This window comes from Larimichthys crocea, chromosome XIII (genome assembly GCF_000972845.2).
Source record: "Larimichthys crocea isolate SSNF chromosome XIII, L_crocea_2.0, whole genome shotgun sequence".
Taxonomy (NCBI): Eukaryota; Metazoa; Chordata; class Actinopteri; family Sciaenidae; genus Larimichthys; species Larimichthys crocea.
Window position 1 is genome coordinate 15978943 of NC_040023.1, and position 17013 is coordinate 15995955.

At 39.5% G+C, this 17013-nt stretch overlaps 2 protein-coding genes across 3 annotated transcripts; both read right to left on the bottom strand.

Annotated features, from left to right (window-relative positions):
* Positions 1-552: 552 nt before the first annotated feature.
* snx27b (sorting nexin 27b) lies at positions 553-11150 on the bottom strand. 2 transcript variants are annotated; one of them, XM_010735339.3, is made up of 13 exons: positions 10552-11150; positions 7343-7574; positions 6979-7171; positions 6798-6862; positions 6593-6697; positions 6377-6455; positions 5265-5428; positions 5085-5174; positions 4667-4816; positions 4461-4589; positions 3488-3547; positions 3333-3395; positions 553-3227 (listed from the first exon to the last, which is right to left on the bottom strand). In XM_010735339.3, exons 1-13 carry the CDS (start codon positions 10881-10883, stop codon positions 3183-3185), a joined length of 1707 nt encoding a protein of 568 aa, XP_010733641.2. In that variant the 5' UTR covers positions 10884-11150; the 3' UTR covers positions 553-3182. The 2 variants fall into 2 exon arrangements, with proteins under 2 accessions (XP_010733641.2, XP_010733640.2); XM_010735338.3 differs by having other exon boundaries at positions 3347-3395; positions 10552-11149.
* Positions 11151-13844: 2694 nt separating this feature from the next.
* On the bottom strand, positions 13845-15233 carry LOC113747365 (ictacalcin-like). The gene is made up of 3 exons (XM_027287048.1): positions 15080-15233; positions 14284-14423; positions 13845-14173 (listed from the first exon to the last, which is right to left on the bottom strand). Exons 2-3 carry the CDS (start codon positions 14416-14418, stop codon positions 14048-14050), a joined length of 261 nt encoding a protein of 86 aa, XP_027142849.1. The 5' UTR covers positions 14419-14423; positions 15080-15233; the 3' UTR covers positions 13845-14047.
* Between the last annotated feature and the right edge of the window lie 1780 nt (positions 15234-17013).

Here is a 17013-nt window from a genome sequence, read left to right on the forward strand (position 1 = left end):
TCATAGTAAACTATTACCCCATTAGAACGCTGCGCTTACAGAATGCAATGTTCCTTGTAGTTCTTATAGTCCCCAAAAGTAGAATCAGAGCCAGAGCCTTCACCTATCAAGCTCATTTCCTATGGAACAAGCTCCCAGTTTGGTTTCGGAAGGCAGAGCCCTTCAACACTGAAGTCTGACCATGTGCACAACGTCTCTCAGGACAGGTTTCTGGTAGCTTTTCAAAATTCAGATGTTCCGAGAGAATATCCCCCGCCACCAACAGTCAATACTTATTAATTACTGGGTGCAGAAGCTCGATGCAGGTCGATATGGAACGGCTATTTCACTGCCTGTTGGGTAATTGTCTCCCAGATCTCATTAAAAGACATTGGAGTTGGGGAGAGGAGGGCCGTGCAGGAGACAAGAAATAAAATGTAGGTACACAAAGGGGAAAGTGAGAGAACAAGCATAAAATCATATTTATAGGATCTCACTTCATGATTTTGGCTACCCTAGACTCTAAACTTCCACACACACACACACACACAAAACAAGAAACAAATAACTAACTTTGCATCAATAAATCGGTTTATTTAAAAGAATATGTTACAATTTATTACAGTAAGCAACGTAACCAAACACTTTGTCTTAAATTTTACATTTCAACATTTCAAAGAATCTGCAGGTTGTCAATCTCCATCCTCTTCTTAGTGTGGCTCTCTAAAAAGCCAAACCATATCAGGTGAAAAACTTAACAACAGAGACACTGAATTTAACATTGTATCTTACTGAAATAAATAATGTTAGTGACACTTAACTTTAGTCAGAATGAGAGAGAGAAAGAGGGTGGGGGTGCAACACTTGGAGGTGGCCGGATCAGACTATATCAGACAATCGAACACGCCAGATACGGTCCAGTAAACAGACAAGAATCCTGGGAAGTTCGTTCAGCCTTTAGGGTTGCACATTCAGTCTCTCAATTCAAGGCTCAACACATTTAATTAAACTTTTTTTTTTTTTACACAATCTCCAAGGTCTACTGAAGCTCATTCATCAGCTAAAATGGCTTTTGTGAACAGCACCGTTGTTCTAACAAGCACCCTTAGTAACAGCCTCTGATGTATGACTCTTTGCTTGCTTGTAGAAAACACAAAATACTGTTGATATCCTCATTACGAGCTAAACAGGAGTTAGGGCTGGGCGATAACTGAATAATATGATATACTGACATTCATTGGCATCATATCATGATCACATGACCTTATCGTATTATTTGAGCATCAGTTTGATGGTCTTACATGTGATTTGTACATAAATTAACTATGTGATGATGTGCAACATATTGGAAAATGGAAAATGTACTTATCACCATCATGATAATCCATGGCATCACCAGGAAGGCTCATCCTATAAAAGCTAGTAGCTATTGAACATGTAATATCCTTCAGATTAAGTAAGAACTTGTAAGAAATGTAAGAAAAAATGTCCTCCTAAATGAGTTGACAATGCAATAAAGCTATTTAGATTTGACGAATAAAGTGGTAGTGCAACTAAATTGTTATTTTATGTCAGCATTAAGTTAAGAGTGTCATGGTTTGATAGTGTAATAACCTGCAATTGCATTATTTTATGTTTATATTGTCAGTCTGCAGTCACCACTGCATCATCAGAAAATTAGGTTATTATTATTATTCTAGGGATGAGAACATTAACCAGGCTCATTTAGAGGGACATTACACTGTTTACTATTACATTATACAGCAGTTATGTGCTCAGCTGCTACAAAGCATTTAGTGAATGTGCAGTTATCTTCATATGTGTCATGCTACTGATGCAAGCTACCCTTTTCACTACGAAATACTCTTCCCATTTAACCTGGATCTGGAGTGCATGAGGACCAGCTACAGAGATAAATAGTGCTGCTTTTAAATTACAAACCCATTGTAAATCCTGCTCTCAGAGAGAAAGTAATCACTGCCTTAAAGAGAGAGCATGTAGGAGGAGAAGGACCCCTGCTGTCTCATATGGGTAATGCACACTAAACATGTCGTACTACATTGTCTGATCAGTGCTCCGCATCGCTGCTGCTCTACAATGGCCTCGAAACATTAGCATGGAGTGTTTATATAATACTATAAATAAAGAAACATTTAATGCATGGCTCTGCACACTGCACTTAAAATGAGATGATGCAGTATAAAATCACACTGTAGTCAGTACAGGCTAATTCCAGTATTATGCATGTCCATTATCTGCTTCTTAAGTTACATTTCCCACATTTGTAGGTTGTTAATACTGTTGGATAAAGTGCAACATTAGTCTAACGTTTAACATGTTCCTGCTTACTTCCCTCACAGCTGTGTGCTCTGTGCAGCCAAATCTATGACAGAAAAAAAATAAAAATAGCGTCTAACAATCCTAGAAAATGTCCGCTTTCTCTCTCCCTTCTCACATTACAATGTTAATAGTTTTCTTTTAGAAATGCAAATCTAGCGGCAAACCGATGAAAATTTATGCATGACACATAATTCAGTCGTGACTTCTACATTCTGAGGGCCTCGCTCTGGTCGGCCCCATGGCTTTTGGCGCACCACGCACGCATAGTTAACATGCACAAACGCACTTTGCACGCTAACAACTGGCCAAAAAAGACAAAAAAAAAAAAGACGCTGCTGCTCTGATTTGTACACTGAGAAACTAAGTGTCTTCCTGTGGTTAACCCTCAGTGTAGCTGATCATGTGTTATCTGTGTTCCCCTTAGCGAGCACTAACAGCTTTCACTTTCCCTTATTAGTCCACCATATTCACTTCCCGGTAGGATTACTTCAACAGAAGCTCCAAACCTCCTCATGTACACGTCATATTCCACTTCAAGTCCCTGCCAGTAAGAAGAAGGCTTGCATTAATCCACGACTTTAAGTCTATAGAGGCGTCATTTCTTTTTGACAGAGCTCTGCTTAATGCATGATTATGATGTGCTGGATTCAAGAGTTCTGGTTCATGTGTCTGTAGCTTGTTCAGTCGCAGATGCTTGTTGGTTTGCATGTATCGGGGGTGGCTTTTCGGGTTGTAGCTGATGGTGTGTAAATGATGACCATGTGGTTTATAGCTGAGTGTTGCTGGGTCTGGGGCTAGATGAGGGCCGAACTGAGCCGAGTTGGTGATGACGGTGTCTTGTTAAGAGGTAACGATCTCCCTTCCTAGGTGCCTCCATCCCTTCTGTGCCTCAACAGCTGGAAAATATTCTGCAACAAAAAGAGCAATCAAGACGAAGACACAGAAACTCAGAGACAGAAAACATACATCAGAAAACAACATCATAGACTGGACAGAGGCAGGCAAAGCCTTACCTTGCCACACATACCATCTTTACTGCAGTTCTTATTGTCCTTGTCTGTAGCCTCCTCTTCCACCTGTAGAAACACACACATAGCAGGTGTGAGTAGAAGACACAAATAAATGGCTTGTAATAGAGTAGGTAAGTCTGCTGACAGATGGTCCTTACCTCCTTCCTCCACTTCAGCTCACAGAAGACTCTTTCGAAGCACTCATGCATATAGTTGAACTGAACATCGACCATGCACAACAAATGCAAAGAGAGAAACATGGATTGTGATTAAAAAGAACTGTTTGACATATTGGGAAATGCTCTAATTTACTTTCTGGCAGAGGGCTAGATGACAAGATCGATGCCACTCTGTCTGTACTGTATATAAGGTTAGAGCCAACAGCTGGTTAGCTTTGTATAGCAAGAAAGCAAAAAGATTAGAGACATAAAGAAATATAAATAAATTGTAACAAAATACACCTACCAGTCCCTCCAAAGCACTCTAATTAACACTGTACATCTTGTTTGTTAAATCCGTACAAAAACTGAAGTGTAAAAATGGAAAACTGCAGTTTAAGGAAGAGTTATGTGCCAGACTATTTCTTGGCTTTGACCCTGAACTTCCTGGAGTCTCTGCAGGTTGCCTGGCAACTGCTCATAGCCAAGAAATGGTGTATAAATTGTGTAACTGACGTGTAAATGGCTTCTCCGCCACACCTTTTGCTCAGTTCCCAAAAAAGGTAGGAATTCCAGATATATATTTTTTTAATTAAAAAGCTGTCGTGAATGTGACAGGCAAGTAAGACTGATCATCTGTGACACTGTAAAACTCACACGACACGTGACATGAGATAACTTTTGTTATGAATTGGCGCTATATATATAAAATTGAACTGAACTGTTCTCCATTATATTATCTAACCTATCTCACCCATAAGTTACAGATATAAAGTTCCATAACATTAGTGTAGTTTATTGTGGTTTCATGATACTGAAAGTTGGACAAGAGTTGAAAAAATTAGCAATTGTGTCTCTGTGCAGCATTTCAGTTTCATGCTTTGTATTGGAACTATCTTGAATTGCATCATCCCTATCAAATAAAATAAATTCTGATTCAGCACATGTGTAATAACGTGCACGTGATACTCACATAGGGCGTAAATATCTTGACCCAGCGTGGTTTCTTCTCTCCTCGCGCATATTCAAAACAGAAGGCCATGCCCTCTTCATCTGTGTCCCACCTCTGCATCTCCCCCCAGTCAAACGCAATCACCTGGTTCTGGAAGAACATTGGCAATTTAGTACGCTCGTTCCACTATGCGCACAATAATATGTTCAACAAACAGTGGCCCTTGCCTCGAGTGTCCCTTCCTCGGTGCAGGCGTGCAGCTTGAAGTGGTGAATGCTGATGGCTGTAATGACGTGGCCTTTGCGTCGGGAGTCACAGGAACAGTGGGGGAATATGATCTCATTGTAGCCTTCGCAACCCCTCAACAAACTGAGGTACTGAGAGGGAAAGAGGCAGAGAGGTTTTCTTTACTATATACTGTATTACACTGTGTAATTCTACAACTGAAGATTATAAATATAGACTATAGGCATTTAGTGACAATAAGCAAGATTTCGTTTGTAGCCTCAGAAAACTCCTAGTGTGGTCAACAAATCGTATACATGACTAATAGCTAAGAACAGATGTGAAGAGTAAACAAACTATTCAAAGATCATGGAGGATCATTTTGTCCAGGAAACAAAGAAACTAGATGTAAATACTGACCATGGACATCTTCTTCTGCTCTGCTAGCTTTTGCAGCTGGTAGGACTTCTGCTCTGCTTTGATGAAGCCTTTCTTCACATCATCCATTGCCTGCAAAGAGAGGACCAGATGGGGGGTTAACATATGCAAAACACACATTCATTCACACACCGCAAAGAAAGATAAGACATATGCACACACCTGGTGAAAGAAGTAGTTCACAGCAAGCTGGTTGTCGTTGAGCAGAATCTCCTCTTCTGTAGTAAAGAGCCACTTGCGCAAGGTGAGGCAGGTTCCTGGGATGGCTGAGGTATAGTTCTGTACATAGAGTTTGTGGGGGAACTCGTTGGGGGCAAGCTTACGCACTGAATGAGAAAGGATGAGAGGGGAAGAAAGGGAGGAAAAGAGAAGGAGAGAGTGACATCCCATTCCTATAAGGCGAGAAAATATATCTGTTCTGTCTTGACATATTACCAAGTTTCTCAAAATCTCTGAGCTAAATTCTGCATTTAGTGTCAAATATGTTAGATAATAGATGCTCTGCTTGATGTTGGTTTGTATGTTTTAGAAAAAGACAACACACTGACTAATCGACAAGTAGAACTGCAAACGCTATCTACTGAAAAAAAACACGACATTTGTGAACAGACAAGTGGAACTTGATAACCCTGACCAGAATTGCTCAATAGCAGAGAGCAAACAGCCATTTTATTTCCACTTCGGTTATACTATAAAGGCACACATTAAATGTAAGAACAATATCTTCAAGTTAATCATCAAACTAAAAGGTAGCCAGTGTGAAAAGGCTAGAAGAAGGGTGGTGATCCATCATCTTGTTTTCGCTATGTTAAGAATTCAAACTGCTGCCTTTGCTCCGATGTGGAAATAAGAGACTTTGGAGAGTGGAAGGAATGCTAATGTTTATGATAAACTGCAACTGATAAAAACATGAATGATTTTCTCCACATCACTGAGGGATAAAAGAAGACTTAACTTCTCTCCTGTTCTTAGGTTGAAAGTAACTCATTTGAACTGTACCGATGCTTCTGTCTTTGTAGTAAGAGATCATGGAGATCAAATCAAGAAAAGAACTACTTCTGATAGTAGGTGCTTCTTAAAAAAAGAATCTGACACATCCTTGTACGGTACTAGCCTCGGGAAAGTGAGGACCAGTTAAAGTATGAAGAACACAGGTAGTAATTTATGATTATTTCAAAAGGAATAGGTGTTGAGGAATCATATCTAAAAAGGAAAAACATTTTCACTGTGGAAAAGGAGCATACATAGAGGCTCAATTATAGGTTCTTACTAACCAAAGGTGTGGTTGATGACCTCAAAAAGAGCAAAGTAGCTGGCTGTTACACTGTCCATCCCTAGTTTCATGACCACGGCCTGAAAAAGAGAGGCAGAGACAGAATCAGAGAGGGTGAAAAAAGAAAACGGAAAGCTGTAAAACACTGGGTGAAACGACTATAACACTGTCATAATTAAAATGGTTAATAGACAGACAGGCCTGTGTATGTGTTTACCTGATAGACCTGATCTGTGGTGGAGTTTTTGCGAACTCTGACAGTGAGCGTGGTTTTATCGGGCATGGCTATTCTCAACTCCACATCGGACACGCCGTTATAGTTCTAGGTCATGAGGAGAAGAGACAAAGTGTACAGTGAGTCACAGGCAGAGGACCACAAGAAGACACACATGTAAGCTTTTCTCTTTTTTTTTTTTTTTTACCTCATCTGACTCAGAGAGGAACTCCTGCATGATGTCACTTTCTCCGATTACCCGCACAGAGCACACTGGAGATGGGAAACAAACAGTGTGTTTAGGTCATTTGGATTGCACACTATTTCTCTCAGCTCTCTCTACTCTATTAGCTTTACAGAAGCCTCACACCCCCTTCTCTCTTCCTGACCTTTCTCCAGGTATTCCTCCAGGCCTCTGCGTCGCGCGTCCAACTGCTGCTCCGACAGGGAAAATGGCCATTTCCCAGGTAGCTTGGGGAACGTAAAGTTGACAAACTCCCTCTTTAAGTTTTGGTGCAGGATCACAAACTCGCGGTAACGTTTGGAGCATAGCTGCCTGCCTGCCATGTACACGTTATATACCTGAAAGAGAAAGAGGATAATGAGAAGCAATGAGAAGGTGTTCAAATGAATATGTCTTATTAATATGGATTTATATTATATAAATAATATTAAAATGAATATTATTCCAAATTCATCCTCCTCCTCTTAATTAGCCATCTGCTGTATATATTCATCCACAAACACACCCACCACAAATTTTTCTTGGTTGAGCTCAGTGTGTTTGTAGCTCGGCACAGAGATCGGGACTGCCTGCTTGTCAGAGTAGTCATAGCAGGACTGTGCTGAAACATCGTCTCCGGGATCCAGACAGTCAGCCTCCTGCGGTGGTACTGACAGCACGGCCAGGACCAGCTCCCTCTCTCCAGCCCGGATCAGGTCCACCACCTGCTTGTGGGTCGCTCCCTCTACATTCACGCCATTACTGTTAGATAAACATGGAGAGATTTAGATGTTGTAAGGTGGTGAGGCTATTAATAGTTCACTTTTCTCACTGCTGGTGAGTTTGTTTTTTATTCTAAATTTAAGCAGAGAATTTCATATACTGCAAAAAAGAGCTGGCAGTTTTTAATAAGGGTACAGCTTCCAGTCTTGGCTTTATACTAGACTAAATATACTGAAAGGTTTTACATATCCAGGAGTAAAAATACAATAAAACAAAGAAACAACATAAAATAATCAAATACAATAATACTACAGAGTCACTTCATCAAACGACCATACGCACTCTGACAACAACACTGAAAAATTGGTGAGTTTCACATCAGTGGTTCTATTCAGACAATAATAATTTGTCATCATTTTGCATTTAGCTTTTCTCAAGGGGGGATAGTGAAGCACTGAATTATGGGATTGTTAGCACTGTGTGTGGATTTTGAGAACTGCTGATTAAATGTTAGAAAGAGGATAAAGTGTGATAGATAATAAATGGGCTATAATTTGGAAGCTCCCGTTAAAGCGTGGCACATTGACAGAGACTTTGTCCTCGAAATCACTCTGGGTTCACATCTTGCCTCTCAGGAATAGGACCTTTGGTTTAAATGTCATTAACACAGCTGAGCATGAGCAACACTGGGTGTGTGCCTTTGGCAGGAATGTGTCAGATGTGTGACAGTGCTGATGACAGTGCTGTAGTGACCGACATATAGTTAACTTTACTCAAACATCCAGTGCAACACTTTTCAAAACAGATATCAATGTTATGAGTAGGCTGACAAATAAATATTTAAACCTTGCAAGAATGAGATTCAGTAAATTATATTATTCTGTGCTTCACAACTTGGACTAATTTAATGTTTTTCTTTTCAATTTATATAATAGTTTACAAAAATCTGCATGAATCACAAGTTGGCCTAACTTCAGCTTCATTAAAAACTCTCTCAAATGTCAATTGTTATTCATTTGCACAACCCGAATGCAACCCAGTCAATACCTTGTGGTATCACAATTTGCATGACATAAAGTAGTTAGTCAAATTACACACAAGAGAATGGCTTCCTCTTTGAGTTTTGCATTTGATGTTATAATACTGGTCTTCTCAGACAAATACAACTGGATTCTCAACTCTATTTTTCCTACCACCCAGGATCTGTTCCCACACTGACCCAAGATTCATTAATAGCTTTCAGATGTAATGATGCAAAATGGTTTGTATATGCTAAACCATAATATAATCTTCAGAATATTCAGAATTTCAAACACGCCTAATTTATATCAAGAGAGACCCACATATGTTTAAGGTGGGGGATCACATCCTTGTCACTGGCTCCTGCCCTGAACAGAGAAATTAGCAGTTAACAAGTGTGTATCGAAAACTCACTGACATGTGATAACTTCACAGTTCTGAGACAGGGTGAAGGTAGCGAAGCTGAAACTAGTGTTGGTGAGGAATCATGTAGGTAGAAACAAACACAGACTAGCAGAGGAGACACAAATAAGACTATCTTGCAGGTGTGGTGGGGGAGAGAACACACGTTTCCTACAACACAAAATACAGACTAAGCATTCTGGCAGCTCTTTCATTCTAGCAGCTTCATGACTATATAATAAGCACCTGATGTAGCGGCCTTTGCACTTTGCACAATCAGCAGTTCAGAGTGTGATAAATAGTTTTTAAAAAGGACGTTTTTCTGGCGTCACATCCTCAGTTCCTTTGTCTATGTAATTCAAAGTGATAATTAATTCATTTTTTTTATATCAATAGAGAAGAGTAGAGCGTTTTCTATTTTGTACTCTTTGCAGGCGCCCTTAAAAAGTGGACAAACTCAAAGCTAAATGCATAATAACATACACCGCACAGCTTAAAGAAAGGAGTGGTGTTAACGTATCATGAAGGAGGCTGGAAGATGTTGTCTTGCACTATAGATTATTCTGCATCAAAGGCTCAGTAGTAGAGTAGAGTTGTTTGTAAATGTACAAAGAAGTATTGATTGCATAGAGAATAGCAGAGGCTCTATAACACTGCAGCGGGCAGGCAGGCACTCCACTGTGTGTGTATGTACATACTGGGTACATACTGCGCCTTCACAGCAAGGCAGTAGGCTGAATACAACAATTAATGTGTAAAGCTCTGGTCATATCTTATTGCCAGCTTGGGAGACAGTAGATGAGACAGCCCACGCACAAACATTACATTCATCTTAATTATACATGAGGATGAAATAAAAGGGCAAAAATGACATACATACATCCACATGTTTGCACACAAGCACACAAAAAAAATAACGGGGTCAACAAACTGCCAGGTTACTGCGGGCCATCCATTCGCACACAAGTAGTGTGGCGAAAGCCAGCCAATGAGGTAGTGAATTTTTAGAGACCGAAGCCAATCAGAATTGAACTGAAAGCATCCCTCCCTTTCTGCATCATCTTCTTCCACACAGACTCACAGCCAGTGCTGCCAGTAAGTGATGCTGAGCTGGATGCTGCGTGCTCCTCTCCATAGCAACAGAGCCTAACATCAGCAAGCAACCTCCATGCACACTAACGTGCCAGAGAGGACCTAGATGATAGTGAAGTCATGATGATGAGGGTTATGATGATTTGTAAAGCAGGCTGTGAGTGTGTACAAAGAGGGGGGGTGACTTCAGAATATCTGGCATGCTGTGGATGAGATGAGAGGTTTCAGTGTGACGGGAATTTCTAATGATCCCTGGATCTTCTTCTCCCTGACACACACAGACGCTCCTTTCATTGCGATGAACGGATACTTGGTTGCCTGGCAAAAGCAGTATGACAGGGCGCACACACACACACACACACACACACACACACACACACACACATAGGACCGACACCGGTCCCGGTACAGACACAGTAAACACTCACAGGTCCCGCTTGCCTTGATTTTCAAAGAGTCATTTGAACGTTACACACAAAATGTTTGTGGTTAAGCTACTTACACTTCAAGGATCCGGTCCCCCTTCGAGATACCGGCTCTGTCGGCGGCACCTCCCGGTAGCACGGCACTAACGTGTTGCAGCGGAGCGTACAGTTCCCCGTTAATACTCCGTAGTTGCCCACCTTCACTAACTTGTCCCCGAACATTGAAACCATATCCCGAGTCGGACTTCACTATCCGGACTAGCCGTGGGCCTGAGGTAACGGTGGTTGCCGTCTGGCAGCTGCCGCCGGTGCCCGGTGTAACGTTACCGCTACCGGAGCCGTTACGAGAGGAAGGCTGAGGCAACGGAGGGACCGATGAACAAACCCCCTGTCCCTCGACGTCCGCCATTGTTTTGTTTTTGTTTACTCTGTGTGTATCATCCGCTCCGGTTCAGCCCGGGGAGAAACATCCGACAAACATTAGCTGGTAGTAGTAGCAGGCTAATCAGGCTTGGCTAGCTAACTGACCGAGATCGCCGGAAAAAGCCGAAAGTTTCCGATGATCCGCGAAACCGCCCCGGGATGCGTTCCATGTGGGTCACTCCAGACTCCTCTCTGGGTGTGGGTAGGCCACATGAATGTAGGCAGGAGAGCTGAGAGTCAGCTAGTGACTGTAACCCAGTGGTTCCCCAACCTGTGGATCGCGGTCCCTTAGGTTATATAATAACAGATTAGATTAGATTAGATTAGATTAAATTAGATTAGTGTTACGAGATTGTTGAATAAGGAGGACTGGATTCAAAGTATCAAAGTTTAATTTATTATTCTTGTACAAGAAGGAGTGTTTAACAGTGCAACACACAAAAGCTTTACAGAGAAAAGGCTCCCTGAGGAGCTCTATCAATTGGTTCTTATACATTTTTTAAATGGGTTGTCTCAGACACCTCCTTCACTGATGAGTCTGCTCAACAATGAACATTATGTATCAAAATGACACTTCTCAGGCCTGTTTCTCATGTATTTGTCTCTCCTGTCCTTGAACTACTGATATCTCTCCCTGCCATCCTCAGCAAAACACAGTCCAAATAAGGGAAGTGCACGAGACATGCAAAAAACAGGAAACACACATTATATGCAAAACATCTGAACCCCAGTATACTCCTAAATTTTTGTAACAATTAGATATACTTTATTCATCCCACCACGGGGAAATGTACTTGTTACAGCAGCAGAGGAAAGTGTAGCATACACTACAGAAGTAGAAAAGGCAAAAAACAAAACAAAAAAGACCACAATAAACAGACAGAAATATCTATAACCTACACAATAAACATGAAAAACAATCAACCTTCAAAACAGACAAGTACTGAGGATAAAAGTGGCATGATATATAAAAAGATTATTGTAATGTAAAGTGAGCACAGTGTAAGAAATATTGCAANCTAACTTTTATTAGCCGTAAGCTGTCATGCATGAATACATTTTATTTTTTTACATTTTACATTTTTATTACATTTTTTTAATTAACTTGTTATTTGTTTAATATAACAATGTGAGAGGCACAGGGGCATATGTATCAGTGCTGTCTTGAGAAAACAAAGTCTCGTTAGGGCTCCTGTAGGTCTGTGACACAGTCAAAAACTAATCGATAACTGTTGATGTTGCAAACTATTTTGTTTTATGTGATTTTAACACATCGTATTTATAATTTTACCATAAATTGACAAATTAATAGACATCTTAATCCCATTCAGATGCAGCCCTCCACACAATGCAAAAACACCCAAAATCATCATTACATTACATTACATTACATTACATTGCATTTAGCAGACGCTTTTATCCAAAGCGACTTACAGAGGAGGACATAAGCTGAGAATCATCATTCATGCATTCATGCAACATAAAGCTACACATTAGATATTAATTACTTATATAAATAAAATGCAGTCATTAAGTCATTAAAGCTGTATTTTCATAGTAGGACCTGTCTATTGATGTTACTTTATTATATTCCAGAGAAGGAGTTTGGTGGAGTTAACTACTTTTTGGGTGTCTGGGAAAATAATGAAGCAGTCTACTTAGTGGAAGTGACAGAGCTCAAACAGATTAAGGTGGGGGGGTCATAAGAGGCAACTTAAAGGTCCTTCTTGATCTGCGAGGCTTTGGACACCTATTTGTTTGTTTTTCCAGATTTTGCATCATAGCATCGACATAATAATAGATAATTTTTTTTGCTGATGATGACGGTTATACATACAACAATCACAGAAACAGATGCTAAATGGTACTGAAGAGGTCGCAGTGTTACATGTAAATCAGCATTATTCTTACTAGTTTTTAGTTTTTTATTGTTTGCATATTAATATGGATGCTGGTCCATTGTATTTTTATTCATTTGAGTAAGTTAAGTTATTTATGTTTTACTGTTTTGGATTGGTAGGGAGAGCGTTTTCTGTTATGTCACCTTGGTTTTAAAGGTTAAACTGTAAAAGACTGTTGCATTGCCACAGATCATCTGAAAAGGTATAAAAATATCTCTCTCAGAGAGGGGCCTTCCAAATAGCATCTTGAATATAGTCCCCAGACAGCTTGAAATGGCCCTGTACTCGCCACCAGCTCCTTTAAAGAGCTGTGCTGATGTAGTGGAGGATGAGTCAAATCGTTTGCATTAAACTATAATAAATAAAGTGCTCGTTGGCAGATCGGATACATGCCATCTCAAAACATTATTAAACACAATCCTTGTGATTATCTTCCCTCCGACGTCACAGCTGTGCTGATATGCAGTACGACAGCACCCCCTCTCGCCTGTCTATTGATGTTACTTTATTATATTCCAGAGCAGGAGTTGGGTGGAGCTAACTGCTTTTTGGGTGTCTGGGAAAATAATGAAGCAGTCTGCTTAGTGAAAGTGACAGAGCTCAAACATAATAAGGTCGGGGGTCATTAGAGGCAACTTGATCTTCTTCGTCTTCTTCTTCTTCTTTTTCTTTGTTTGTTTTACCAGATTTTTTGCAAATACTGTTACAACAATACAACTCTTTTTTATCTTTTTTGGGGGGGGTGGGGGTTGATCTTCCTATTTGCTTTGGAGATATATTTTATACATATTTAATGTAAGCCACTCTAGTTTTAAGCTTTAAGCTTTTTATGGCCCATAATTGCAGAAACAAACTTTCCTGCCTCTCCCTCAGTGTTATTTCCTGTTGTATGTGAAAAGCCTCCAAATAATGACGCAATAATGGATGTTTAACGGTGGGATGGGTTCCTGAGTACTGAGTCATTTTAGCATTTTTAGTATAATTCATGTTTTATGAAAAAGCAGATAAAGATGTTTTTTGTTTATGAACACACACGAGACATTCAAAAGAGTTTGACAACATTTTCATTCTTTATTCGTCACTTCTGACATTCAAAGTCAGTGATACACACTCAAAGCACATTTCAAATCCCTCAAGCCAACACAATAACCTATTTATGATTAATCTACATGTGTTTATATGCATTCTTTCTCAGAACACATAATAATGGCATGACAATGTCATAGATTTGGCTGTGTTACTGGGGTATTTACTTGCCCCTACACATCACACCGAGGGCCGTTACAAAAGTGACATACTCAGTGAAATCAACAACACCATCTTTGTCGTTGTCCAACAAGCTGAAGAAATTATCCACTTTAGCTTTGTCAATACTCTAAAGAAAGAAAAAAAAAACACAGTAGGAGTTGTTAGTAGATTGTAAAACATCAAAATATGTCAAAGAGGCATTCAATAGATCTCTGTTGTATCATCTGTTTTACTTACTTCTCCATAAGGAAGCTCTTTGTGAAGCAGGTCAGCGAGTTCTGCTTTGGATAAAGTGTTACTGTCTCCATCTTTTCCAGCGTACTTGTCAAAGGTAGCCTGGAGCATAGCTAATGCTTTGGTGAGGTCTGACATAGTGGCTGAAAAAAGAAAATAATACTTAATTTAAACACGTGGATTGGACTCTGCTGCTTTGGAACATCCAGTTTGAACACCATCAAGAGTTGAATGAACAGCTGATTAAGACGAGGACTGTTACTGCACAACACATGTTCTCGTTTATCATATGAACAGAATTGATTCTTTAAAAATGTATTCAGTGCAGACTCTTTTACTTTTTTATTTGCTGTTGACTTGTCACCTTTTCTCCGTCCCTCAGTGGTAAATTTTGCATATCTAGTGACTGCTGGTTTTAAACAAGAGGCATGAATCAAGTACTGGTTGTACAAATGAGAAGAAAATTGGTAGTTTGGTGTGGCAGGAAAGTCTAAATTTACTTTAAGACTTTACAACAATTGAAGGCATCCAAACGCTGCTTGCCCACTCACTTTTTCTCTCAGTTTTACCTCACGGTACTTTTCCATAACTGCCACTGTTGTTTTAATCTCATCATAGATCAACATGTTAACCTTTTTCAGACGCAGCACTCCACACAAACCACACCCAGAAGCTCAGTGATGTATCACATGCCACATAATGCTGCAGTACATGCAAGGTATTTAGACAAATGAAAGGCAAAATGGTTAATGGTGCATTACATTTTTTGAATACATATTAAAAACATATATCCACTCACCAAAATTGGATGAAAGCCTGTAAGGATCGAGAGAGTCAAAGAGAAGGATTTGAGTAGAGGGGATGGACAGAAAACTTGTTATATAGTCATTGGCACGCCCTATTTTAAGCCACCACCCTTCTGTCTGTCTTTTTTCTTTTTCCTTGCTTTTTGTCTTGAAATGGGCTTTCTGTCTCAACTTTCTTAGTACCAGATTGAAACAGCTACAATTCATATTTTCACAAAAGATGCTATCAGTAATGGTGCTTAATGTACACTCCTCCTTTCAGTCTGTCTGATTAGGGGGCAACAGATCTTCCAATATATATCTATAATATGGAAGGAAAACTTTTAAGGGTGGGTCCCAGGTCTATAAAAAATACTGCATGTAATAACCCTGACTGGGTTACTAATTTAATAGGATAATCTTGCTACAAATGCTTTATTGTTATCGTGGAAAATTTTCCATTGTGGTATTACTTATTTTAAGTAAAAGAACAGGATATTACTTCCACTATTGCCAGCAAACTGCGACAGCATTTTTTTTAGACTAACCAGCTAGCAAGCTTTGCTGACTCACTATGCAAACTGTCTTCTTGTTCTACTTCAAGTTAGTCCAACTTAGTCCCTCCATGGCTTTTAATACAGCTTTTATTTTCAGCATTGTGTCCTATGACTAACAAGGCAACACGTACAAAAGACTATAGCCTCCAGGCATTAGTATTTTGAGAGATGATTTGCTAATATCATGATCTGATAGATAACAGTAGTTATGTGCTGAAACATGTTGATAGTATTAACATGAAGAGACAAAGAGTAAGTACAGACAGTATAAAGCTAAAACTCAGGAAAGGCATGATTAAAAGACTCCATGAGTCACTGGGAGAAAATGTTTGTGGTTAGCAAACATGTTTTCAATGAACTATTCTGATTCTGTTCTTCCTCCAAAAACACAACAACATGTGACACTGATCTGCTCAGCCATTAGAAGCAGTGTTATTGTTTTAGAAATTAGGAAACACCTTTTCCTACTCAGGATTTTCCACTGAATAGAACACACTATGGACTGTTCTGTTGGACTGTTTGGTAGATTCATGCACATAGAAGTTGTGCGTTGTGAGTTCCCATGGTGAATGACTTGTGGTAGATTCCTTGTGGATTATCGAGTTAATTAGAGGGATGGAGTCTGACACATTTACTAAACTCAACCAAACTGCGTCCTAGCTACTATTACAGTCAGTTTTGAATAGCAAACACAAAACAAATACTGTCCTATCCTATCCAAGCAGGGAAAAATGTGTTTTAGAGCATATAAAAAGTCAGATCTGTGATGTAATATATAGTGCACGGGAAGTTGGGCTTTAGTCTGATTCTCCAAAATGGGAGTGTACTGACTGCTGTTTACTAAAGGTAACACAATGACTGTGCTTAAGTACCTCAAACAAAAAAGAAAAACCCTATCCCTTTAACCTTCCATATTTTAGTTTGTTTAGTTTATGATCAAATATTAGACAGGTAGTAACACAGTACAAGTACTTCTGTTTCTGTACTTTAGTAGTCTTCACTTGAGCATTTATTTTAAATATTTATTTATCTGACGTTTTGTTTTGTTTTCATAATCACATGCATAAACAAAACACATGCAAGTGAGGGGGAATTAAGTCTATTTGAAGTTTCAGTTAGCTTGGTACAGAAACAGCAGTTAGAAATGTCCTTTAGAGAAACCAAGAGAGTATACTTTAATTTTATACTTTGAGTACATGTACATTTTCACTTTTACTTGAGTAAAGAAGTTGAAACAGTACTTCCACCAGCAAATGACTAATATTCCCATCAGCCAGAGCTGTAGTGTGTAATCCTACCTAACATGGTAAATATCTGCTAAACATATATATACAGAATAGATTAACATATTAGCATTTAACTCAAAACAACATTGTGCATAAGTCACACAT

Coding starts and splice junctions, on each gene's coding strand:
- LOC113747365 (XM_027287048.1), bottom strand. CDS start 14,418: ATGTCAGACCTCACCAAAGCATTAGCTATGCTCCAGGCTACCTTTGAC. Junction 14,174..14,283: donor AAGAGCTTCCTTATGGAGAA/GTAAGTAAAACA, acceptor TTCTTTCTTTAG/AGTATTGACAAAGCTAAAGT.
- snx27b (XM_010735338.3), bottom strand. CDS start 10,883: ATGGCGGACGTCGAGGGACAGGGGGTTTGTTCATCGGTCCCTCCGTTG. Junction 7,172..7,342: donor TCAACCAAGAAAAATTTGTG/GTGGGTGTGTTT, acceptor TTTCTCTTTCAG/GTATATAACGTGTACATGGC. Junction 6,456..6,592: donor CCACAGATCAGGTCTATCAG/GTAAACACATAC, acceptor TCTCTTTTTCAG/GCCGTGGTCATGAAACTAGG.